This window comes from Corvus kubaryi, unplaced genomic scaffold (assembly GCF_017639235.1).
Source record: "Corvus kubaryi isolate FWS band 111438036 unplaced genomic scaffold, C.kubaryi_AGA036_p1.0 37397, whole genome shotgun sequence".
Lineage (NCBI taxonomy): Eukaryota > Metazoa > Chordata > Aves > Passeriformes > Corvidae > Corvus > Corvus kubaryi.
Genome location: NW_024581136.1, coordinates 21,290,484 through 21,317,500, shown reverse-complemented (window position 1 = coordinate 21,317,500; position 27,017 = coordinate 21,290,484). Strand labels below are relative to the sequence as shown.

Genomic DNA, 27,017 nt, shown 5'->3' with positions numbered 1-27,017 from the left:
GCGCCTGGCGCTGGTCTCCAGGTAGAGCGCGGAGACAGCGGGGGGCGGGGCGGGGGGGGGGACACGGGGCCGCCTGGGCCTCGCCCGGCCAGCGCGGGGCCCCTCGCGCGGGGCGGGCCGCGGGCCCGCTGCTGCGGCCCGCAGGAAGCCGCGGGGCGCTCGGAGCGGCGGCAAGGAGAAGGAGGCCTGGCCGCGGGAAGAGAGCTGCGGACAGGGAGGAAGAGGAGGAGCCCCCCCGCCCGCTGCAGGAAGCCGCCGGAGGATGTACGGTAGCGCCGGGGGCCCGGCCGGCGCACTGTGACAGCCCGCCCGAGCACCCCGCTCGCCTCGCCACGGCCGGCCGAACCCCTTCCTGCGGAGGAAATATGTCCAAGATGCCGGCCAAGAAGAAGAGCTGCTTCCAGATCACCAGCGTGACCACGGCGCAGGTGGCTAGCAGCATCACCGAGGACACCGAGAGCCTGGATGACCCGGATGAGTCCCGCACCGAGGACGTGTCTTCTGAAATCTTTGATGTTTCCCGAGCCACGGACTATGGCCCCGAGGATGTCTGCGAGCGGAGCTCCTCCGAAGAGACTCTCAACAACGTGGGCGAGGCCGAAACTCCCAGCAGCGTCTCTCCCAATCTTCTTTTGGACGGGCAGCTGGCTGTGGCTGCTGCTGGGGTGGCTGCAGCCCCCAACGGGGGGGCTGTGCCTAAAAGTTCGGCTGTGCCCCTGCCAGCTGCTGCCCCTGGCACTGCTGTGGGGGGAGGCAGCAGTGCTCAGGCTACCCTGCCTTCCACAGGGCCTTCTGCACCCAGTGCCCCCGGGGCCATGTCTCAGACGGCAGCTGCCACGTGCAGCTCACGCTTCAGGGTGATCAAGCTGGACCACGGTACTGGGGAACCCTACAGGCGAGGCCGATGGACGTGTATGGAGTACTATGACCGGGACTCAGATGGTGGTGGTGTTCTGGGCAGGACTGGAGATTGCATTAGGCACAGCAGCACCTTCGAACAGGCTGCTCAAGAGAGGGACAGTGGCCTCGGTGCCACAGGAGGTTCTGTTGTGATTTCGGCTGTGCCAGCATCAACCCATGGCCCCGATTCCATAGCTGACAGCTCCCTGGCTGCTGTGTCACAGCTGCTTCAGACAGAAAAAATGAACCAGTCCTCTCTACAGCAACCTAATTTTGTCATTGGGCAACAACAGCAGCCGCAACAGCCCGTAGGTGGGGCCGTGCCTCAGAGTACTGCTCAGCCTGTGTTTTCTGGGGCTTCGGGAGCAAGTCAGCAAATGATAGTGCCGCAGCAACCACAGCCACAGGTAAATCCACAGGGTGTTTCACAGGCTGGACCCAACGGGAAAGGCATGGCACCTCCAAATGTGACAGTAGGGCAGTCGAGCATTCCTGTGGCCCAGCAGCAGGTGCAGCAGGCAAACATACCAGTGACTCAGCCTCAACAATTTGCTTATTCTCAGTCCCAGATTCCACCAGTGCACCTACTGCCGACGCAGCCTCCTGGGCAGGCTGAATACATGCAGCATATGACAATTATGCAGTCTCAAGGAGCTCTTCAGCAGGCTACTACAAGCTCTGCTTCAAGTACTGTGGCCTCCAGCCTTCCTGTGGGGCAGGTCACAGGCCAAAACCCCTCACCTGTGGGAGCACCAGTGATGGGGGTGTCAGCGCAGCCCAGCGAAGCAGTCGGACAGGGATCGGGGTTGTTGCAAAGTGGCCAGGCACAAGCCAGTCAACCTGCCATCCCACAGCCGGGAGGTGTGGTGCAGCCAGGCCTTGGACATACGGGGGTTGTGCAACAGAAATCTGTGACTCAGCATCCAGTGGGGGGAAGCAGTCAAGTGTCAGGAATGCCTGGTGCTCCCCATGCTGTGGTCCCTGGAGTTCAGAGCGTGCCTGCGGTTGTGCCCGGTACAAGTGTGCCTAGTGTGTCCACCACTGCTTCTGTTACTATGCCAAACGTCCCTGTTACGCTGGTCCAGTCCCAGCTGACGAGCCACCCTTCTGTCAGCAGAAGCACTGGCGCAGTCCAGTCCCAGCACGTTGGACACTCGATGATGCAAGGTGCGCCCAACGCATCCGTCAGTCTGCCTCAGACAAACCTTGGACAGTTTCAGACCCAGGCCCAGTCCTTAGTAGGCCAGATTGATGATACTAGAAGAAAATCGGAACCCCTACCTCAGCCACCACTTTCTCTTATAGCTGAAAATAAACCTCTTGTGAAGCCTCCCATTCCAGACACTCTAGCAAATCCTCTTCAGTTACCTGCAAGTACTCCAATGAACAGTCTTGCTAGCTCTGTTTTTGGCATATCCATTCCTGTTGATGGTGATGAAGACAGGTATGAATTATTTTATAATGCCATAAAAAAGAACTGTATTTTTAGGGGGAAAGAAGTCAACTTTCAAGTTACTGTCAGGTGTTTTTTGTAAATTCATATTTTCAGAAAGTTGTGCTGAGGTTCACCTCGACTATATTTTTATTTTAGGAACGCAAACCATAGCAAAGTATTTAGGCAAGTAGTGAATTGTACTTGTTCTTTCTGGAGTGTGTGTGATTACTTTTGTCACAAAATGGGGTACAAAGTAGTCTGAAAGCTGCTTAATGCACAAATAATATGACCTCTTCCAAAACCAAAGGCTGAAATCTGTCTTTCTGTAGCCAGTGGCTCAGAATGTGAGAGGGCCTATTCTTTTTCCTAAATGCTTTATAAAACACTTAAGTGATAGCTGGGCTAAAATGACGCTCTCTTGACGGTGTTAAATCTGTGGTGATATCTCAGGGCCATCAGGTGGGGCATCTTGGGAAGCTTAAGGCTTTTAACACAGATTCTTGATTTTTATCCTGCTGTGGAGTTAACACTTTATAGTGTCAGTAAGGAAAGTACTTGCACTTGGATGTGGATTTGTGTGCAAATCCGTATGCAGGGAAAGCTCTACAGAGAATGGTCCTTTGTATTGAGAAGACAGACACTACTTTGGCAAAGATGTGGACACGGTGGGAAGTACAACCTTACAGTGAGGGTTTTTTTTATTGGAACATAATTTGGAACTATGAGTTGTAACAGAGGGGTGTGGTGTGAGCAGACTCCTAAGAGGGCCTGAGATAGGGAGTGGGTGTGTGAATGCTGTTCCCATAGACGTGTCAGACTGCTCTGAAGGCCAAAACTATTTGATTGACTTCTTTTAGGGAAAGAAGAATCAAGCAGTGTTTGAGCACTGAATTTAAGTCCCAACATTTACTGTCAGGATTGCAGCAGTTTGGAGGAAGGGAATGCATGTATGTTATTTGTTTTTAAAAACGGGCATTAGGCCATTATGAGCAGATCTTGTGGTGAGTTTCTCTGTAAGTCTTCCCTCACCTTGGGACAGCATCAGACGTTAAGCTAATACAGTCAGTGTTGCTTGGAGCATGTTTTAGTAAAGCAGCTGTGTCTGTGGGGCTGGGAGGCAGTGGATGGAGAGCACCTCAAAGTGGATGTTTGGAGAGTTCAGGCTGCAGATTTAATGCAGGCCTGTGCTCGCTGGGTCATTGGCTGATGCTGTGTCTGAGAAAGTAACTGCTGTGGTTTTCTGCTAGAAAAAGCCGTGGTTTGGAAAGCTGTGCTGGTTCTGATTAAAGTGGTAAAGGACTGACAAGAAAAAGTTAAACAGTTAAAATTTTCTTGTAGTTTGCCTACCTTAAGAAGATTGCTAACCCGGCTGACAAACTGCCTTGTGCAAATTAGGTTAGATTTCAAGCTGGTGGGTTCTTTTCATAGCTCAGTGTTATATGAGAAGATGATTTGTCTGGTGTTTAATCATTCTGTTGATTCAGGAATCAGAAAAAAAGGAATGCATTTCGCATTTGTTTTTCATAGTTTCTAGTACTTAATATAAGTTGTGGTAATGAACATGATTATCTGTGACAAGTGAATCACTTCTGTGTAAAGATAGGGAAAAACTTGTCGTGGTTATTCAGACTAGGGGCTTCTAACTTTGTGTGGTACTCCAGTGAGTCAGTTCTTGGTGCTCTTACCCAGAACAGTGACTTTTAAAGTTGTTTTTTAGTTTAGTCTTTGAACTTGCCACGTTGCAGTGGTGCTTTACATGCTGTTGATGTCTAAAGAGATTTCTTTCAGACACTTGGCCATGAGAACTATGAGTAAGAAATGGAAATGGGGTCTGAATGCAGTGTGCTCTTTTTGACAGGCCCTGCTGTGGTGTTCAGTAGAGAAATGAATGTCTGGTTATCAGTGAAGGAGTGCATATGTCTCGTTTGTCAGCTTCTGCCCTGGGTGATAAAACTGTGCCGTGTACTGGGTGGTCAGAAAGCCAGGAGCACTCAAATGGTGTGAGCTGGGAAGGTCATCCTGGTAAGCTGTGAAAGCTCACCTTAAACGGGCCTAGACCTCAATGCAATGTAGGAGATAGATACAGAGACAGTAGATCAAAGTTTATTCTTTGCTCCCCTCAAGCAATAGCCTGACTTCCACTGGCTTCAGACAGAGGTGAGAATGAAAACCCAGCAGCTTGTTAAGGCTGTTTTACCACTTGGTTTTTATTTGTTTTACTCTCTGAAAAGACTTTATTGTAAAACTGTCTCCTGCTTTTTTCCTCTTTCCAGCCACTTAAATTGTGCCACTACTCCCATGGGCTTTGCCTAGCTGCCTTATCTACTGGAATCAGTGCTGAAATAGTTAATGAAGACCTTCAAGTGTTGTTAATGGGCTGGGGGTTGACAGTGATTAAGGTGCAAAGGGAGCTGATACATCATGAGTCATGGTTTGTGCTGGCAGGTCCAGGAAGTTAACACATAGCTGAGTTTGGAGAGGTTACTTGGTGGTCATAGAAGCTATAAATCTGTGGAAAGCATTTTTCTCTTTTGTCTTTCTTACTATTAACGTGTAACATTCCCGGAAATGGGGCTCAGTGTGTAGGCAGGTATCTACATTTCTTCTGGCACCTTCAGTTATACTTCAATATTTGCATGTGCTTGAAGCTTCACAGACTTGTGTAGATTATTCTCCTATAGTCATCTTCTAAAACAGTGACTCATCAAGGAGTAGTGTATAGCTCTCAATACCCTGGATTTATCTGGAAAGTCACTCACCATTCCGAATATGAACTGTTTTAAAGGTAAAATAGTTAAGATGGAAATTCTTTGAAAACAGCATGTCAGGAACACAGTAAACATGATGTAAAAAGTTGGTTGGTTCATGTATTTCTGAAAAAAAAGTTTTTTGTATTACTCCTATCTTATAATCTGCTGTTTTAAATCAAACAACATCTAAGGTTATTAGGGGTGGAGGTGTAAGGTTATTTAGCCTGATATGTAGAGAGAACTTTGTTTATAGATTACTTTCTTCCAAGCCATTGCCCGAGGACTTTTAATTTCCTGTTCCCATAGCCCAGTACATTTTGACAGCAGTCTATAAAAAACTGTGGTTTCTTGCATTGACCTGATGAATAGGGAAGAATCAATTAATTGGAAAATCTTGTCTGGGGGAGAAGAAAGGGTGGATAGGTAGTCCAAAAGAATAAAAAAGAAAAGGAAGAAAGCCTTTGGGATGTCACAGCTTCCTTGAAAAGCAAAGCCGGGTTTTCAGTTGATGTGTCCAGATTGCTAAGCTCTTGAAAAGGAAAAACTGTTGTGTGAAAGTTATGAAATATTTACAGCATAACATAGTATTATTTTCTTTTCCTCTTTAAATGTGGCTGCAAGTGAAATAAACTGCAGCAGTGTTAAAGGATGGAGGAACTAGTACTGTTACTGAGGCAGATGTGGGTATTGCTTCCTCAAACAGGGAGTCTGAAAAATATTGCAAGAACACAGTTAGAACTGGGTCTCAAAATTGCTCTGATTCTTCTTTTGTGGGACTTCAGCACTAGTACTAGTTATTTTGAAGGGAGGGCAAGTTAGAGCACCTGAGAGGATTTTGGTATCAATGTCTGTCAGGTTCTCTGCTCACCCTTATGCCCATGTAGACACCAATTTGTACTTGACAAGCAGAGTATTTCATCTGGCTTAATAACTTTATTTTGGCTCTTGGGGGAAAAGAAATATGTTGCTTCTGTTAAAAGAATGTTACTGTGAAAGCTTGTTCAAACCTCCTACATGTTTGGCAGACTTTTGGGGCAAAATGTTACTCAGGCTGTTGGAAAAGGAGCAGAGTATAGATCATTTTCCAGAGATAACTGACCAGCTTGAACTGTTCCGGCTGTATTCCAGGAACACTAATGAATGGCTGCAATTGTGAACTGTCAGCTACGGCAGCTGGGCTGTTGAGAACCCGATTGTGCAGGGCTCTCCGCAGCGTGTCTCCGAGCTCAGCTAAATTGCATATTTGTATGGAGGACAAACTGCTGGTAGAGCTGTGCTCTTGAGACCGTGTTCATCATATAAGGACAAAGCTGGGCATAGGATCATTTAGGTATTGCTCTAGATGCATATTTTGTTGTGCTCCTAAATAAAAAAGTAAGTGTTCTACAAATACATGATACTTGAATTGCCATAGTACTCAGTATTATCCCTTTCTTCACCTTGCTCATAAACATTTGAGGTTTGAGCTCTCATGCAGCTGCAGACTTGTTCTCAGCTCTCTTCCTGAAGGCCTGTGTTTGCGAGTGTGTGTGAAAGCACGTGAGAACGAAACCTGGACAGACACACTCCAGAGCCTGGAGAGCCTTCAGTTTGACAGTTTGAAAACTAAGCTGGAACTTCTGGGGTGACCTTCGCAGTTGGTGGCAGCAAACGATGGTTAAGGCAAACAAACTCTAGTTGGTTGTGTTCAATCCTTGCTGTACTTTCTATAACAAAAATTACCAAAGGTAACTGTAGCACTTCATGAGTTTCTGGGTGGTAGAAAGCCTATCATGCTCTGCAGTCAGTTTTGGAGTGGTGCAAGATAGCTAAACAAAACTGGTTACTTGTTTGACAGTGCTGTTTCCCAGTTTAAACATTCAAATGCCTTTGTTAAGGACAAGTCAGTACATTCTTAGAATCAATGAGGTACAAGTGTTTTAGATGAGAGAGTTATTAAAAGGAGGAAATGGGGAAAGTAGTTGAAAGAAATTCACAGTGATACTGTTCAGTTTGTTTGAAAGGCTCTGGTGACCAGCCCTGACAGGGGAGGTTCCCTGTACCTCAGACTCTCGAGTGTTCTGCTCAGCTGCTGGGGGTTAATTTTTTCCTGCTCTCCTATAGAAGAGTGCAAATGTTCCATAACTGATTCCTGTATGGCAGAAATAACAGCATGTGTTTTATGGAAGCTATTTTAAACTTCTTGTTAAAAGCTGAATATTCAAGTATTTGGATGCTTTGAGAAGGCAGGACTACCAAACTGCTCTCAGACTCCAGAAGGGCTGTAAGTTCTCCAAGGCTGCATTTTTACAGGAAGTGCTGATAATTTTTTATGACTTCAGGTGACACTATAGTAAAGAGGAGTTGCTCCCTGTTACTGTACTGGATATTTGAGTTATTAGCCTGTTGCGTGTTGAGGCTGTATATTAATTTTCCCGCTTTAAAGCTGGTGATAAGCAGTTTCTATTGCTCAGAAGTGCAAACCTTGTTTGTGCTTTATGTGTCAGCAACGATTCCTCAAGAAACTTCTGTGAGACTCCTCCTGCTAAAGTACATTTGGATGGTTGTGTTCAGTAAATCTAGATTGTCAAGCACAGGTGTCTGCTTTTATTCCTGTATTTGACAAAGTGTAAAGAGAGAAGTATTTATAGTAACTACTAAAGCCACTGTCTCCTGAGAAGATTCTCCAGACGTAAGAGGTCACTTGAAGTGCAGAGTAAGGTTGTACTTTCATTCCTCTTGAAAATTATTCTATCTTTAAACTTCACACTTCATAAATACAAATGTGTCTTGAGTGCCAGGAAGTCTTTGCCTTATGAGGTAATCTATTTTTACTCAGGCAGGGCAGGTGAGTTACCTGGCCACATGAAGGACAGCTGGATGCTTGTCTTAATTTTCTTTGTCAAATAAAGCAAAATTAGTCCAAGAGAGTGTTTATCTGTTCTCCCTTTGAAACTATGAAGGATGCATTTGGATTGTGACAGCTCGCATGAGTGCTTTTGTCAGTGCAGAGAGAAGGTGGAAATATTAATTAGTGCCCTGGAGAGGTATCAGCTGTTTGCTGCACTGACAGCTGGCAGGTTTATCTGGTATGCACTAAAGATTACAAACTGCAGTGGGGATCTGGGCACAGCCCTGCAGGTGTGGCCTCAGCACTGCTGAGTCCCTCCACCTGCCGGACTTTGCCTTGTGCAGCCCAAGATACCATTCACCCCTCTGCAGTGAGGGCAGAGTCCTGACCCATTTATGTCTGGGAGGGGATGAGTGTGGCAGGTGTGTGAGCTTGGAGTGAGGAAGTGTCGATTGGATAGAAAATGAGAACTGCTGTCAGTGAAGTATCTGAAGCTTTTGTATCCATCTCAAGCAGGTTTAACATCCGATAGAGGATGGGGTAGTCAGAAATGAGGGTTAAAAACCCTACTTGCTTCTCCGTCAAGTTACTTCAGCTATTTTTGTAGGGGCGTAGATGAGAACTCCTGGGAATGTCTCTTATGTAGAACACTCTTTGGTGAGTGCAAAGCCTGTAAATACCTTGACCAACCCTACAAATGCTTTTTTAAAAATACGGTTTCTGTAAACCAAGTGGCAAGCACTCACTGACAGCACAGGCTGGCCTGAAACTTGAGTGGTAGAGACTTTGTAAATGGCGTGGGAAGGCAGACAGATTTATAATATACTGTGTAAATAACCGTGCCATACATGGCCTAGGGTCTAATATCTTTTTTAAAAGCTAAGTGTGTGATTTGGAACGTTTGCTCATAGATGAGTTCCTGACCATTATCACATAAGTAGGACAGGTAGGATTTGTCTTGAGTCTGCTTGAAGCTGTTTTATCCACTCTTTTTTTTTTTTTTTTTTCCCCCACTGATGCTGAAATACTTCGTTGTCAAAAAAACAGGAGCCATTTGTATTTATATATGACTGAAATAGCTAAAAGTGTTGTCACTATAACTTAGTGGGAGGAAAAAAAATCTCATTTTAGTGCAGTTTTATTCAAGGATGAATATGTTCCACTGTGCAGGGCCACTTTCACCAGAAATCACAGGCAGCTTTCCCTTCATCGCTTTGTTTGAGAAGATCGAGTTTTGTGGGCATCACAGGCAGCAGGAGCCTGATCATCTTCAATAACATGTTCATACATACAAATACATGCCTTTTCTTTACCAGTCAAGTTGTATAAAAGTCAGTACTTTTGAGGAGTTTTGCAGATTTTTGGATCTATAATGCAATACTAGAAAATGTGGATCTTTTTATTTCAGAAATGCTGAATTTATTATTTTGCTCCCTCCTTTATAACAGTGTATCAGGGTCTGCTGGGTAGGAGCACTCAGAGCTTGCTCTCGTGAATGGGATCATTTGCAGGAGAGTATCATGGCATAGTGATATTCTTTGGCAAATCTCAATAGATGCTGAAGGGCTCCATCCCATGTGGAGTTCAAGGTGTTGAGACCATGGTTTTCAATAAGGCTTTGTTTGCTTTTGCTTTTGGTTTGTTTTTTTGGTTTTTTTTTTAACTTGTCTCAGTTCATTCAAACTTGGATAACATTGGTGAGCTTTTCTGTGGCTTTTCTTGAAAGCTGCTTGATAGAGGCAAGAATCCCTGACTAGGTCAGGCAGACTTTCTGCTTTACTGTTACCAGCTTGTAATCTCTAAGTTTCTCTCTGAAAATGTGATCTGCTGTAGTTTCTTTTTGCCTTGAAGGCAAGCTGTGCATCATGTGAGCTACTTTGTCCTGTATCCTCCCTCCAAGAACTGAAGGTTGACTATATCCAGTGAGAAGACAAGTCATTAGTATGAGAAACCTTACACGTGTTACATGTTTTGATTTGAGAACAGAAGCTCTCAGATTAGTCCTCACACAGTTTGTAAGATGATGTAATTAACGTTCATCCTGACTGACAGCCTTCACAGAACACCCATGCTTCATTAGCAGGTGGTGTGTTAATCAAGGCATCTGTGGCAAGCGCTGTCTGGGAGAGGAGGAGCATGAGAGTGTTGGGTACCTGGCTGGGACAGGAGTGCATTGATCCTGGCTTCAGCAAGTGGGAAGACGGCATGTTGAGGATGGAAAGGGTCATCGCTGAATCCTGAAAACCTTAAAGGTGTTACGATTATAGGTTGTGCACAGCACTCCTGCGGCTTGGGGACCAATCTTTGGGACCCAAGAGAGCTGGGCTCCAGAGTTTTGAGCTGCAGCTGTTGAAATCAGGAATAAGAAGATACTTAGAAGATTGTTGTATTCTTCCTATGATTAGTATTAAATAGTCATACTGGAATTCACTATTTGAGCTCTTCAGCAAAGCTCCTTCAGAAATAGTGTATGGTTACTACCCAGTACAGGTAATAACAAAACCTTTTTTTTTAATTATTTATTTTTATTAAAATCACATAATTACGTAAAGCAAATAATAGCATTGGTAGGGGTTGAAAAATATTCCTGGTGTTGTTTTTAAATACCCAAGCTCACCCAGAGCAGGGGAAGGCTGATCCCAACATTTCAACAGAGCAGGCAAGTGATCAGTGAAACGCCTCTGCCAGACTTCATACCCTGTGCATTTGAGACAGCTGTCTGCATTTCCTTCTCCTTAGAGACTCCTAGTCGCTGCAGGAAATTATTTGCTAAAATCTTCTTTTGAGAGCAAGGTGAAGAAGTATGGGGTACTGCTTTTGATTTTTCCAGTGAAGATCAGTTCCGTGCAGTATGCTTTCTCTATGCTGTTACGATATTTTTATTTTGTAGTAGCCTGTGAAACCCCTTTAAATCCATCCTGGTGTTTGAGAGCTACTGTCCCAAAAACTGTCATGTGGGCTGGTCGTTGAGTCAGCCCTTCCTCTCATTTGTACCTACAACGTACCTAAAACTGAGTGTTAAAGCTTCGAATTCTTGCTGGTTTTTTAGGGTATGTATAGCAAGTATAACGGCTTTAAGGAACTGCGTGAACAGAATATGCAATTAAACACATCACTTCAGAGCTTGAGATGTTTTTTACCTGAATTTTGCATTGACTCCCCCACATTTAGTCCCTGTCAGTTTTCTCCTGCAAAGCTTTGTGCTCCAGTTACTGGTTTGTAGCTTGAGTCTTATTAAAGAAAGCTGATTCAAAGTTGCAGCTGCTTTAAATAGAAGGTGCTAAAAGTAAAGTGAAACATCTTTTAAAAGGAGAAGGATGGAGAAGGAATTCTGTTACTATTGTAAACATCATCTCAAAATGCCATAAACTGTGCTGCGAGTTCCCTGATAAGCTGTGATCAAGGGATCGTCAAATCCCTCATCCAGATCCCAGATGAACCCTGCCAAGTGCTGTAATTTTGAGACCAGCTGTAGTCAGTCCCCATTGCAGGTCATAGTCAGTACCCCAGTAAACAGCCTTTTTTTGGGGGAGCACTGAGACACAACTGAAACCTACCTTGGGTTTGAAATACTTCTGGATAAAAGTACATCCAATCTTTTATAAACTTTAGACACTAAGGAGGGATTCATTTGTTCTTTAGTACACAAATGCATCCGTGTATGGTGACAGTTCTCTTGAGCTCAGACTGAGTGCTTACCTATTCAGTAGTAATTCTGATGTTAAAAAAGGTTGAATATGGTTTTTTTGCTGATTTCCTCTTCAAGGCACCTTTGAATCACTTCTTTCTCAAAGTGCTTGGTTCACTTCTGGCTCTGTAGCAGTAACACAGATGCACAAAGTTCCACCCTGGTGTGCTTCCTTTGAGAAATGTGACCGAATAGCACTTAGTTTGGACAAAATGCCCCGCTCCTATATCTCTGTGCGCAGGATGGGAGCTGGAAGATTGCTATTGACTTCCCAATCCTACTGATGCGTTAGTGCATGATTAATGGCCTTATTTCTAGGATCAGGGTTATGAGAATAGGTAGGCATATATCCTTCTGGAGAGCTGGTATCCAAACCTGGCCATGAAATTGAAGCTAAGGGCTCAGGCCGAATAAAGCAAGATTTCAGTTACTCTGTGTATGTTCTGTGTAGAGGTTTGACACCTTTGCAAGGCTTTTATTTTTTAAATTCTGTTTAGATTCTTTTCTGTGGAATTGCAGTAAACTACTCATGTTTTGTACTTGTGCAACTGATTATTGCTACCAGAGCTTACTGCTTCCCCCTTATCCTTATTGAATTGCATCCTTTTTATTTCAGACCATTGCTCCAATTGGGCAAGATCTTCCTGAATTCTATTCCTGCTGTCCAGAGTCCTTGCAGATCATCTGCAGGTATAGAAATAGTCTGTACTCCATTGCCCAAGTAATGGAGTAAAGTATCCCATAACACACTTGGAGGAGATCCTGGGAGAGCACTGATGAATGATCCTTCCACTGAACCCTTAGAGAGCCACATGCACAGAGTAGTTGCCAGTGGTGGACTTGCTTTGTATGAGCCGAGCTCTTACTAACAAAAATGTCATGCAAGGTGATGTTAAAAGCTCAACTCATTTTATGGCATGGTCACATCTCCTGTGGCTTTCTATATGAGACCTGTTAATTGTTCTCAGAAGGAATTTTGGCTGAAGTGAGCTTTTGTAGAGGTCGTCCATGTGTACTTGCTACTGTCTGGGTAAGAAATAGGTGCTTCTACCCTTCTTTGGTTTTCCTTAGAGGTATTGAGCATGGATTGTCTGACTTGTTGTTTTCATGTTCTTCCAAGACAGGTGCTTAGGCCTTTTGAATGTTCTGCATCATTCCTGTTCTCAAACCTGAAGAAAATAAGTCAGTGATATTGAGAGAGAACTGCCTTAGATGGTATGAATTTTTTATTTGGGGAAAAAAGTGCTATTTTTCACGTGTTCTTCTTGTTGTTACCCTCAGTTGCTGACCTTCTTCAGTAGTTTGAAGATTTTCATGAGCAATGATGTTACTATTTCTTTCAAAGGAAGTAGCTGGGAAAAAGGCATCTGTGCAGCAGCCACTGTGTGTTGGGCTGATACCCAGTCCAAAGCCAGTATCATTACTTGAACCAAAAGGCATTTATCTGTATACTTGATGATCTGCCAGCTTTCACAGGCATGGTTTCTAGCAAACAGAGCTCTCAAGGATGAAGTTTTTATTTGACATATTGTCATGATGAATGTCAGTGGGAGGATACATTTCCAACTGTGACGTGAGACTTGGGATGAGGTCTAGGCTTCCCTTTTAAAGGGAGACAACTTGACATGCTGGGCATTCAGAGAACTAAGTTCTTCTTTAAATTTGGATCAAATTTTCTGTTACATGAAAACTGTTCTTAGAAACCAGAGCATGGCAGTAAGTTGTAAATATTGGCATTCATGAGCTTTTAAAGGGCATAAATGCAATATGTATTGTAGGACTTGTTTAGAGACATTTGGGCATTTTTGGCCACTTGCGATACACTTTGAATGTTGAAGTGTACTAAGCTAGTTGTCTGTCATAGTCTGGGACTGAAATCCAGCCCGTGTACCCTTGGGGATACCTGGTCTCTCCTAACAGAGATGGAAGAAGAGAAGTTCTGGGGTACCTTCTGTGGAAGGGTAGGTGGTTGCTTTTTCTCTGGGTCAGCATCTGGGACATTCCTGTTCTGTCTGGCTCTTGGTTCCACTCTGTCAATCTGCCAGGGACTGGGACTGAGTCTTGACCTCAGACCTGGCAGTCTGCCGGGGAAGAGACCTGCGCAATCTGCTTATCTGGTCCAGACTGTCCCTGCATTCACTTAGGACAGTGTCAGGAGGAATTGTGGTGCTCCAGCTGTGGCACAGTAGCAGCAGACCAGGTTTTACTGTTCCTGTAAGCTGTTTTCTCAGTTGTTTCTGCAAACAGAAAGGCATTTTTAGGCACTCTGTAGCCTTTCACTGTTTCTTATGGTTAACACTAGATGCCTCAGCAGTCTGAAACTCTCACATTAGTTCAGATCTGCATGTGAGGCATCATTCATGCTGCCTCTGTGGATTTGCTTTTCCTGTTTAGGTACACACACCCCCATTAATTATTTTTAAAATATATAGCTGGGGAGTAGAAAAGGTTCTCTTATTTGTCCGAAGTAATGCAAAAGCAATTTCAGCAGTAGGGGTTACACATGAGAATCTAATAAGGAAAATTTTTCCATATCTTTTCAGATGCTTGCTTAAGAATAGTACAAAAATATAGAGCATATAGTGTATCGGTATAAAAATAGACTATGTGGAATACATGCTGTGTGGTTATAAACCACTTTTTATACCTAACAATAGCAACAGGGCTTTATATGCTACAAGCAAATTTGTCTTGGACGTTGAATGACTTTCTATTTACAGCCTCATTCTGAGGAAGGGGTTTTGCACACTCCTGACAGACAGCTGCATTAGAAAGAAGGGCCTGGGCCTTCCTTTCGGCAAAGGAATGCTCTCTTGATCTGCAGATGCCAATTGTCTTCCACATGTGAAATCCTATTAGACAAATGTCCTCCAGCTATGGTGTTGCTCTTTTTATAGTTACTTGTTGAATTGCGTGCAGTGCTTCTTAGAAAAATGTGAATATTACCAACATAAGAGGATGGTGTTTATCAGTTTTGATCAAGCAACTTCTGTAACAGGTTTTAAGCTAAATTCCAGACTCACATGAATTTTTTTTTTTTTGAAGGGTACAGTGCTGAAGGTGGAAAAAGGAGTGACAGACACTTTAAACTCAGACACTTCCTGATCATTGCTGATGCACAAATACCATTATCCTTGCAAGATTTTTGTTATACACCTGCCATGAGAATCAAATTACTTCTGATAGTGTTTTGTTGTGGTGCTGCTTCTGTGATGTTTTTGTTTTATTTTATGTGTTTTTTGCTATGCAGTAATTGTAGTTATATTGAAATAATTAAGTAATTTGAAGAAAGTTGTTTTAAGAAATGTTCTTGCTGTAAACTTAGAAAAGGGATTGATACCTGTGCTTCCAGTGTTGATATAAACTTCTTGTTTTAAAACTGATTTTGAAAGGAATTTGAACTCATGCTTGCATTTCTGAAGATTATTCACCAAGGTCGTTGCATTTGTCTCTAGGGCTGGCATAGCTCTGCCCACATGAGGATGAGCAGTTTGAGGAAAGGAGTTTCTAAGCCTCAGTATAACACTGCTGCAGCCACTGGCAGCAGAGAACTGCATGCTTCATCCAGTATCTAGTTTGCAACAAACGTTCAGATGAGACTTTGGAGAAGTAAGATTTTCTAATTACACTGTCAGTACAGTTGCCATGGTGGGGCTGAGGCTGGAGGGTCAGGCTGCCAGGGCTTTGGCACTGGTGATGTAATGTGGCCATAGTGAGTGGTTTTCAGCAAGGTTACTGTGCTCTGGCCTTGTGGTTGTGAGAGCTTTCTGATGAGTGCGTGGCCAAGGGCTTTCATCAGCTGTTGCCCTGTTGCACCTTGGTAAGGGAAAGTGGAAACATGATTGAGAGGTGCTTACAAAGAGTTTATATTCCATTTTTCATTTCTAACTGGATCTGTTTTTGAGTTATAACTTGGTCTGTTGTAGTTTGAATATGACATATTAAGCTCTGACTTCCAGGTCCCCTTGGAGGACTCATCTGTTTTGAGTGTAAAGCAGGGAGTTAAGTAGGATGGAAACACTGGGTACTGTGTGCAGAGGTAGTTTGGGACATACTAAAGATGTGAAAGGTGTCTGTCTCTTGGGTTTTGCTATGTTTGGCATTGGGGTGGTGTACAGCTAAACTATACAGCGTTGCCAGCAGGACGGGAGATGTCTCACTGTTGGCCTTACAGTCATCTTTGTACAGGAGCAACTTGATGTAACCTGAAAATCCACAGGGCTTGAGAATTACTATTTTGTTTTGGATCCTTGTGTCCTTAATGCAAACCCATAGAAACAGTAGGGCCTTTCAGACATTAGTTTAAACTGTCTGGACAGCTAATTCACTTTATAATGTGGGTTGAATTAAGAGGGTTGATATTTTTGTTACGTACCCATTTTCAATATGTCTGTCTGATTCTTGGATCTCATAGGAATCCGTCAACTGCATTCTACCAAGCGTTCCATTTCAACAAGTTACATGAGTCAAAGACCACCTGGGATAGGTATGGATGCTTGAGTATGGAATGCATACATGCTGAGGTATGCATGAACTGCTTTGCTCTCTGCAAGTTTCTCATTGTTTTTGTTTGCACAGAACTGCTGCCTGTGTTCAGAACTCCATATTGGGCTTCTGCAGTTTGAAGAGGTGAAAGCAGTCATGGAAGTGAAGTATTTGTTCTGAAACATGGAAATAAACTCTAAAATATGACATGACTTTTTTTTTCTCCTTCCATTATGCATGTATCATACGTGATGTGTAAGCTCAGAGTTTAATGCTAGTCAGCTCCTAGCTGACCTTTGCCAAAATATTTACCGTTTTCTTTTCCAGAAGAGGAAACTTTTTGGCATTAAGTCCTGTATCAAAAAACACATTGTGAAAATTTGTTTAAGCACAATTTTGGTGAAGTTAAGATATTTCTATCTTAAAACCAGGAAAGGAAGCTTTCTGGCTTACTTTCGTTCTGCTGAAGTAAAGCTGGATGGGGAACACAGGTGAACGGTGACAAGGACAAAGTAAATCTCCAAAGTTAGCATTGAACTCATTGTGAGAAACTGCAGTGAAGTGCAACAGAGTCTTATCTGGCACAGATAGGACTTGAGAGAAGTGCATTACTAATTCATCAGTAGCTGCAAACTGTTTCTTTCCTGTGCTTTAATGATTTTGGGGGATTTTTTTTTGTCAGCATTAAGTTGAAGTCCTAGTGATTACGTGATTTAATGCCTTGTGCTGCTCTGGCTTGTCAAAACTTCTGCTTAACAAGCTGTGTAGAATGTAAATTTTGTTTGGCTGTTGAAGTATTGATAACCATTTCGTCACTGGACTGGCTGTATTTGACTTGAAAGGCTTCTCAACTTGCACAGCTCAACTGAATCCTTTAAAGTTTGCTTGTCAACAGTTTATATACTGCACAATGATGAAGGTTGTAAGTAATGCTAAGTGTCCTGCTCTTCTTAAAAAAATTTTTTTGTATTCATGGGGTGCTGGCATTAAGCTCAGTTTCAAAGCACATCTTCCTTTTTCAGCAGAAAGTTGGACAAATTTACGGTTTTGCTTTAAGCTCTGGATGATGCCACTTCCCTGTATTTATGGAACAGAGCTGGTATTTAGGTTTCAAGGACTCATTATTTCACTGGAACAAACTTCAGGGCTTAGAATACACATTTGGTTTGTAGACCAAAAAGTCACTTTGGGGTCTAGCCTTTAGCTGTTTTCTTTATTTTCATGCCTCAAAATAAGTCTTAAGATGAGGAAGCTAATTTAAAAAAACCCTAAAATCAAATAATGAATGATTAAGATGGAGGCTTCACAAATCTGAGGTTTGTGTACAACGCCTGAAGCAAATGCTGGAAATGTGGGATATAGAAGAGCATTAAATTCAGGTAGAAGAAAATGGCTGCCTTTAAAATAACCTTGCATCTTTCCTGATGAATACTTTGTGGTAAAAACAAGTGTTTGTGTGAACATAAAATGAAATTCATCAGGATTGATGCATGTTTTAAACTTACAATCCATTCAAATTCCAAAGTCTTTGACAGGATTTTGCAGGTTTTGCATTTATACCCCAGTTATTGGATTTTAAGGTCATGTTAGGCAGCTTTCCTTCACGGGGTGACTGAAACTGAGAAGCTTTCAGCTATGAACTTCCAGTAAAAGCTAGTGGAGGGAATGTCAGGGGCATCAATGAGCAGTGCAGCTGGTTGTGGGAGCCCTCGCAGGGTGGAGGTGGGGAGGTCCGTGTGGGCAAGACACAGCAGGGGCTGTAACAAGAACATGGTGTGGGGCTTCTTTTTGTCATCTCTGGTTTGGGAAAGAAAAATCCCTGCTGTGAAAACAATAAGCTCGTGTGACTTCCTCAGAATCCCTTTGTTTCCCATCACAAAATGTGGGGGTTGACACACTGCAGAGCACCAGGACCATGAGTCTGCTGGCAGTGAACTCTTAATTACGTTTTGCAGCACTTCAAGAAGTAGTTTGTGAACCTGAGGGGCTTGATTTAGGAGACTTTGGTGTAAACAGAAAATCTTTGTGTTACTCTAGTACTTTTTTCTAACAAATATGGATTATTTTCCTATGAGTAGCTGTCTCTGGGGACCTGTTGAAGTCAGCAGAGCTAGCCACACGATACTGCAATAGAGAACAAGAGATTGCTGAACTGCTCCAGTGAATAGAAACTATTTTATTTTTCACCAGCACGCCATGGCAGGAAGAGTGCTGGTGACACTCAAACCAGTAAGTGTTAGAGAGATACTGGTTGTTGCTGACACATTAGCAGGGATGTTTTCTTGCACAGTGCTCACATAGGTGTTGCTGAAGGCACAAGTCTCACGCGTTGGTCTTCTCAACCGATGTGGTTTAAGAAGGGGAATAGTGGCTGCTTGGCATATTCACGTGAGTCGGGGTGACTGCTCTTCTGGGCCTGGGTCGTCTTTGCACAGTAAAGGTGCCGTAGCAGCTTTAGGTGGGTCTGCCTAAAGCATATTATTGGTAACTTGAATTTAAAGCAGTAGGATTTATGTTTCCGTTGCATTTATGTGTGAAGCATTAAACCTTCACAGTATAAATTAACTCATGAAATGTGTGTGGGAACTCCTGAGGTGGTGAATTCACTGCCTCAGCTTGTCACACATTCTCACATGGCTTTGACAAAGAAAAATAATGGAAGTCTGCAGTACTCACACAGATCCTGTTTCCAGGCTGGATAGGTGATTGCATTGGGATACTATCATTATAAAATCTCTTCATGGGATGGAGGCTAATAAAATAGGCCTTAACTCTTTCAAGAATAGAAAAGATTTCTCTGGATAGACTGAATAGCTCAACCAGTGGTAAGACAGTAGCTCATAAATGAGTAAACAATGAGGGGAAAGAATAAATGACCACAGGGCTTTAGTTTGTAGTTTGCTTGTAAGCAAAGTAAGTGGGAACACTCCAGGGTGCCTTATTGGTGTTTACAGGAAGGTTGTTTGATAATTTGATTCAATGTAGTGACAGCAAAAGGGAGAGAAGAGCTGGGGGTGGTCACTTGGCTTGGGGATGTTCGTCAGACCACTGGTAACACCTTTCCCACTTAAAGTGAAGCACATCTGGTGCTTTCAAGGATTTGTCTTGCAGAGGCTCTTGGATGGAGCATCGGTGTCCCATGTGCTCTGCTCTGCAGCATCGGCTGTGAGATGTGATACATTGTATGCATCTAAAAAAGCAAGAAAATGGCATTCTAGGAGTATTTGGGAGGGTAACTTGGTGTCAAGAAATTCCTCAGGATAGTAGTATACAGATAATTATTAATACAATGGAACACAGAATATGGTTTTTTCACTGACTGAAAAGCTTCAGAATTAGCTTAGATCATCCTCATCCAGTCAGTAGGATTTCAGTCTCATTTCAGTGTGAAACACTATTACCTAGTCTAGTGCTTGACTGTGCCAAAGTAGGCTCTGTATAACTCGGTCCTAATGTATCCAGCATTGGCATAAAATACACATATTACTGAGCTCTGTGGAATATCTGAAGACAAACTATTGTGCTTTTTTAAGCATACAGAATGAATTAAGCCACAAATACCTTTGAAGTTTGATTCTTAGTCTTTTTACCTAGATTTTGAGGTGAATTTTGAAGTTCAGAACATGTGTCTTGGAAGGATGATAGTTGTATCTAAAGACATTAATGGTGAAAACATCAAACTGAGTACAGTAGCACTTGTTGGATCAATAATTGAAATGGATCTTGGTGCCCATGAATATGAGGTGATGTTGAAGGTTAAATTTTCCTGTGGCCATTAGCAAGTTAACATTAAGACATTAACCTTTTTTGTATGAGAAGCAGAAAAGGCCTTGGTGTTGTGCAAGCAAGTGCTTCTCAGCAATAACAAAAACACTTGTATTATTGACACCATTTTCAGTGCAAATCCAAAGCACAGCCCCATACCACCTACTATGGAGAAAATTAACTCTACCCCAGTCCAAACCAGCACATTATTCCCTTTATTCCATACTGTTTACATCATGCTCAGGTTGCACACTATCCAGTACAGCGTCCTTAACCACCACCACCCCTTCCCATCTTTTGCTCTAATATGTAGGTATTACATATTAGCACCAGGCCTGCAAATTGTCCACAGATGTGCACTCAGATTTAGTCTACAATTTTAGGCTTTGTCTCTCATGCTGGTCACTCAGGACAGGAGAGCTAGTGTGGTGCTTGGAATTACTGGACACCAAAGCTGAGTCAGGTTGGGTCCTGCTGCTTTCCCCACTGTTGTCTTCACCACACACTGCAGGGCAGTCTCACACTTTCCCCTGCTCTAGCATAGGATCCTGCCTACAGGGACAGTCCTCCTTGAACTTCTCCAGTGTGGGTCCTTCCCATGGGCTGCAGCTCTGCACGAACTGCTGCACCATTGGGTTCTTTCCACAGGGTCAGTCCTTCAGGAACGGGCTGCTTCAGATTCTTCCAACAAACCTGCTCCAGTGTGGACTCCTCTTTCCATTGGGCCACAGGTTCTGCCAGGAGCCTGTTCCAGCGTAGACTTCCCAGGGCATCATGGCCTCCTTTGGGCTCCTGCTCCAGTGTTGGGGTTCTCCATGGGCTGCAGCTTGGCCTCTGCTGCCCCATCATCTCATCTACAGGTCACAATCCTTTTGGCTGGAGCTCCAGCCTGCCCAGTGTGGCAGCGCTGCCCTGGGCACTTGCCAGCCCAGGCACATGGTAGTGGCTGTTATCAAGTGTTCCAGGCCATGGCAGTGAGGTGATAAGAGCAGTGTGGCAGCAGTGAAAGCGAAAAATGGCCACTAGCAAGCACTGGCCTCTAACAGAGGCAGACAGGCAAGCCCATGGCGAGTACAGGAGCTTCCAGGCAATAGGTGCACAAAAGGAACAGCTATTCATTCAATCTAGAACATCCCAGTCAAATCTGTCCTTACCTCAAACCCTTCCAGCCCCACATTGGGTGGCAAAAAGGTCTGTCATGGTTTAATCCTGCCAGCACTAAGCTCCATGCAGCTACTCACTCAACTCCCCCTCCTCCCAGAAGAGGAAAAGTGAGAGAACTTGTCAGTTAAGATAAAGACAATTTAATAGGTAAAGCAAAAGCCACTGAGATTTTTTTGAACCATCAAAATTAGGATTTCTCTGACAAAATAGGGTTTTGGCTACCTGGTGTTTAAGGTAGGAAAACATTGGGTTTACCATCCATCTCTGGGAATGACAAACTGTGCTTGCGGGGTCTTTGATGTTTTTGCTGACTGTAAATCTTGCTGTGTGCCTTGTGGGCTTCAGTGTGAACTTGGTGTAGCAATATAACCTATTTTTGGGTAGAGCCTTCATTGACATGACCTTCCTTAACTGGGAGGTCCAAGTCAAAATGAAGTGTGCCCTGTTCAGTGTATCCATTTTATACTTGATGGGCTGCAAGAAGCTCAGTGTGGGGTGGGGGTTTTGCTGTTAAAAAGAAATGTTACATGCCCAATGCACCCCTTCATCTGCCCTGTTGTACTTGATGTGGATTTTTTTGCAGTTTTGACAGAAATTGTCAGACTTCTGTAGCTCTTGGAACAATCAGTAATTGGTCTTTTTGTACAAGAGCTAAAGGGTGTCTTTCCTCTTCTAACTCCAGGATTTGCAAGTTGAGGCATTGGCTCTACAGTGGATGGTGCACTCACAGAATGTGTCAGACTCTCTCCATTCAGTCATCCAAAAAGATTTATTTAAGAGATATTTTTGGGTTTCTTTCTGGCCTTTTCATAAGGACTGGATTGTATTCATATATGTCATTCTGAAGCCATGGGATAAAATATTTTTATGCAAGCTGGAATTTGTTGTCAAGAGTTTAGGATTTGAGAAAAGTACAAAATTTTAAGATTTGGCAGCACATTTGGAGTTTCCCATGAGAGTAGCTGTCACCGGAGGGTCTGCTCATTAATGTCCCGCAGGAGCTGCTCAGTGTGGGGAGCACTGTGAGATGAACAAAGAACAAAATCATGTGGGAATTGCGCTACTGTAACATCTAATTCTCATCTGCTTTTAGAAAGTGACATGAAGTATAGTCAGATGGTTTTATCCTGATGGCAAACTGGGGTACCCTCTGTCAGTGTGGAGCTTCTCCTGGGGGGGTGGGTGGGTGAGTGGGGGTCTGTGTGGTCCCAGCCTCTGCCTGCTGAAGTTGGGGTGGCTGCCGGGATGTGTACAGGGAGCAGGGCTGGAATCCAGAGGGCAGCAAGAATATTACAAAGTAGCATATAAAGCTGCTTACAGCTTTCAGCACTATTGGTGTCATGTTAAGTGTGGGGTATGTATGTGTGGTAAAGCAGTGGTTTCCCTGGCTCATTCCAGTCACACTTCAGGGAAGAACAATTCCTACACTCACATGGTGAGCACTGCACCCACCCAGCAGGCAGAGGGGAGCTCAGAACAGAAGGTACAGCACAGGAAAGGTGCCTCTGCAGTGTGCCACGCAGGTACAGCTCTTTTGGGAGGCTGAGGGAAGGCTGTCTGTTTTCCTCATGGAACTGCTTGAATGCCTTAATGTGGAGTGATGTAGTGGGGTTTATTTTTTAAATAATCACACTGCAAAATAGCTGAAACAGGGATAGAAGAACAAAGTTCCGGTCTCGAGTTTGACTAGACACCTATTGACAAAAGGTGTATGATTGTGCTGCAAAGATGGAGAAGTAGATCCCACTGTCAAGTGTGGTGTTTGCTTTAATTGTCCTCCTCTTCTTGTTACGTCTTCAGAACTGCTTCATCTGACCTGGAGAGTGGTGTCCATGAAGGGCTGTGAGAGAACATGGAGTCTTGGGGATTTTGTGGTTCATGAACGTAGATACTTCTGACAGTGCCAGATGAGTCTGATGCATGTTAATTCAACATGGAAAGGAATACTTCCCTTGGCATGAGTTATAAATAGTTTTTATTCTGAGGAGGTTTACCATAGATAGGGTTTGAAAGAGGCCTAGAAGACAGTAAGAAACTTGGAAGAGTTTTCTTCTGAAATGGGTGTTCGGCACTTTTGGTTTGGGTTTCAAGCTTGGTTCAGTAGAAATAGAGGCTGTTACTCCTTCAGTCTGCAAACCTGCTTGTAAATGCCCAGTGCTGGTACTGATGGTTCTGTGGGACCTCTTAAAATTAACTTCTCTGACCAGTATCACTCTTCAGGAGCTGCACCGTGTTTCACATCTGTGGCTAGTACTGCTGAGCACATTGCCATAATCTTTGTAAAAAGCCTTGAGTGTTTTTTTCTTAACACTTGGTTTTGGTGAGCTGCATAATTCCAGAGAGGCAAGTTTTCCAGCATGACTGCAACCCTTGCATTTTCCCCATGTTAACTCTACTAAATGTGGCTGCACACTGCTGATAGCCATGTCCATGGCTGGGAGTGTTATCAGCAGCTCTCACTGCTGGGGCTGTCACAGCCCAGGAACTACCGTCTGTGTCAGACCGGAGCTGGGCGGAAAATGGGACCACTGAGACCCGGGATGGGAGGGTACTGTGGAGGGTATGGGGCCAGGGTGGGTGGAGAGGTGGCTGCGACAGGGTGCAGCCCTGTGTGCCCTGGGGAGAGCTACAGCTCCTCTCGGAACAGAGAGACCAGAGTCTGTGAGAGAACAGGGTCACCCCCTGCTCCGAAATCCCGGCTCCAGAGCTGCGAGTTGAGGGACTGGCTTGTGTGCTTGTGGTGTGACTTGGAAACAGACCCTATAGGCTATAAAGGGCTGGATTTCCGTCACATAGGATTCAGAGATGCAGTTTGGGATCTTGTTGGCACAGTAAATGCACATCCTCCCAGTGTACTGAGGTGTGCTGGTGGACGTTCTACACCAGCATGTCTATGGAACAAGCCTGACCCTAGCTGTGACCCATGGCCATGTTTGTTAGCTGTCAGACAGGATCTAGAGAGAATTCACTGGGAGCAAGGAAGTGGCCGCAGGGCTCAGAGCTCTGGTCATGTCTCGCCCTCCTGCTGGTTGCTGCCACAGGCTACACAGGCAGTGCTGAGCCAGGACCTCCTTACCTGGAAGTGGACTCAAGTGAATCCAGAGAACAAGTATTATAGCAGGGTTGTTTTGTTTTCTTTTCATTGCTTTGTGAAAACACTTTGGAAGAAGTAATACTAGTGGTAAGAATCCCATGAATATCCCTTGAATTCTTGTTTTCTCCAGTGAAGAAAGCTGGAAAATGAGGCCAGGAATCAAAGCAGTTGATTTAGTGTTCATTCTAATGCATTTTTATGGTTATGGGTATCATAAGACCAGTATGAGAAGGTATAAACTGAAGGAGCAGTGTCTCTTGAGAATTCCAGCTGTACTGGGCAACTGGGTGGGGGTGGAGGGTGGGAGAGACATGGGACACCACCCTATGAGTGTATACTGAATCTTGACTCTGAGCTTCAGCCTTCCAATGACAGCATGAGCCAGGAGTCCTGCAGGTGCATAGTTTTACCTGAGTGATACAATAACACTCATGGAGTTTTCTCATTGTATTTACAGTGCTTCTGGTGCAAGTGTTGTTGCCATTGACAACAAAATAGAACAGGCAATGGTAAGTAAAATATAAGTTATTTCTAATGGATTAATGTGGTTCATCACTGAGCGTAAGTTTCTTGCTGTATTGTGTTTCTGTGAGGCTGCGATATCCCTCCTGGTTGGTCAGACTGAAAACATCAATTGACAAAAGGATTTTCTGTATCAACTATGAACGACCACAAACCACATTGCTTTTACTGTTGGCCCAGGAATGTTTTTCAGTTAATTTTCTTACAAATTACTGTGAACAAGTTGATTGAATTTGAAGGAGTGCTGAAAATATAGTGCTTATTTCAGTCTGTTACTTTAGCCAAGTTCATTACTAGTTCTTCTGAAGAAGGGTCAGGTGTGGCATCCTTAACATGCTGCTCAGCTTCAGTACAGCTGTTGGATTTTTGCTTCTGATGATGTAAAATCTTTCTTATGTTTTGGTTCTCATACACCTCAGTGACTGGGCCTGCATACCACAGACCCGTACCCCCAGGTCACAGCGTCAGAGCTGGTGCTTTCCTTCTGGGGAGCTGGGACATCATTCTCATCCTTGGCTTCCAAGTAACCGAAGTGACTGGAGTGCTGGAGACAAAGCTTTTGCTGTCAGGCCCACTTCATAAAAGGGCTGGGTTGTTTGTGCTCAAAGGCTGGTTTATTCATAAATTTTTAGTGATTAGTATTTTTTTCTCCAGGCTTACTGCAGTGAAAGCAGTAAGTCGTGGGGCTGGGGTGAAGGAAACTATTCTTTCCTGTGGTGTAACTCTCCCTCCACTTGTTCTTTGCAGGATCTAGTGAAAAGCCATTTGATGTATGCAGTGAGAGAAGAAGTGGAAGTCCTGAAGGAACAAATAAAAGAATTAGTTGAAAGAAACTCTTTACTTGAACGAGAAAATGCACTGTTAAAATCCCTTTCCAACAATGATCAGTTATCCCAGCTCTCAACCCAACAGGCCGCCCCCAGTAGCACCTCGCAGGCACAGCCCCCACCCACGCAGCCGCCGAACGTCTCCTCCGCGTGAGGCCGAGCCTGGCTCAGTCCCTGTGTGCTCCTGCTGAGAGCGAGCAGCCGCGCTTCTGTTGTGTGTTTGGCCTTTTCAGTATTAGACAATCATCCTCCCAGAGCTGTCCCCCGCCACTGTGGCTGCAGTGTGGGAGGTGTAAATCCTCGGTGCACACGGGAGCTCGCAGAGGGAGTCCCTGGGCCTGGGATCATTTCCCTGGGCTTCAGGAGGGAGGTCTGTCAGAGCTTGGGTGGCTCTCTGAGGTTCCCATTGCTCATGGGTTGCTTCGAGCCTTGCTATCTGGTAAGGAGCAACAATTCCTCTTCAGAGCCACTGTTCTTTTCATATAAGTAACATTTGCCTATGTTAGTTTCATTTATTTGTTTTATTTATTACAGGGCTGCTATTTTCATAATGTACATGAACAATGTCACAGAACTTTTGAATTTTTTTTAATAAATGTCTGTATGGGTAAAATGATAGATGGAATTGCGTTAATAGATACAATGTCTAGGCAATAATTGAACAAAGAATCCTGGCGTATTTCTAACACTAACGGCAATTGACCTTTGGTATTTATTTACGGTAGTAAAGATCCAGCTTGAATGTAAATTTTGTATAGAGTGTAAGTATGAAGACCATAGTGCATCTGTACAGGTAGTCACCAGTCCTTGTGATATAATAAATAAGTGATGGGCTATTTTGATGAAGAAAACTTTGCTCATTTCTGTTTCTACTTTCTAATAGAGAGAAAGGGGCCATGATTCCTCTGCTTTTTGACATTTCGTTTTTGGTTTGGTTTTTTGGGTGGGAATAAAAAGCTGTGAAATTGTTCAACCTACTTTGTAACCAAAGAAGCAAAGCTGTGTAATTGAGTTGGTTGTTGGATTTTTGTTTTTTTTTTTTAATTTTATAATGCACATTCTTTATGTATTTTTTATTTAGTGTTTTCTCATTCACAACTTTCTTTGCTGTCTCGCATGATCTGCATGACCTGTAATCTTTGAACCACTTCCGTACCTCATGTTTTTATCCAGCACTCTTAGTGTAATATGTACTAGTCTGTGAACAATGTCAATAAAGAGAAAGAACAGCTGGTGTTGGTGGAGCTAAGCTAGTGTGCTAGGCACTAGTTGTTAAAACAAATAAATGAAGTGAGCCATCTTTTGTTCATTTAAAATGGTGTTTTGAATTTCGTATGCAGAAAACATTTTGTTACATTGTAGATTTAATGTATTTAATAAATGCAACATGCAGATTAAATGCAGTGTATACTGAGTATTTAAATTAAAAATGTACATTTCATAAATACAGTTTCAAGAAAGACCATCATTTGTGTAAACTAATGCAGTGTGTCAAATTGATGTACAAATATATATATATTTTAACACATTTTCTGAAATTAAACCAGTTTTGTTGAA

The 27,017-nt window shown here is 43.6% G+C and overlaps 1 protein-coding gene across 10 annotated transcripts; it reads left to right on the top strand.

Annotated features, from left to right (window-relative positions):
• The first annotated feature begins 102 nt into the window (after nucleotides 1-102).
• Nucleotides 103-27,017, top strand: TSC22D2 (TSC22 domain family member 2). 10 transcript variants are annotated; one of them, XR_006018375.1, is made up of 5 exons: nucleotides 103-2,344; nucleotides 12,220-12,293; nucleotides 16,018-16,126; nucleotides 24,569-24,620; nucleotides 25,381-25,440. XR_006018375.1 is itself a non-coding variant. In XM_042042291.1 (5 exons), the coding sequence occupies exons 1-4, from the start codon at nucleotides 366-368 to the stop codon at nucleotides 24,607-24,609; spliced, it is 2,166 nt and encodes a 721-aa protein (XP_041898225.1). In that variant the 5' UTR covers nucleotides 103-365; the 3' UTR covers nucleotides 24,610-24,620; nucleotides 25,381-27,017. The 10 variants fall into 10 exon arrangements, 9 of the variants coding, with proteins under 9 accessions (XP_041898225.1, XP_041898226.1, XP_041898230.1 ...); XM_042042291.1 differs by having other exon boundaries at nucleotides 16,018-16,089; nucleotides 25,381-27,017; XM_042042292.1 differs by lacking the exon at nucleotides 12,220-12,293 and having other exon boundaries at nucleotides 25,381-27,017.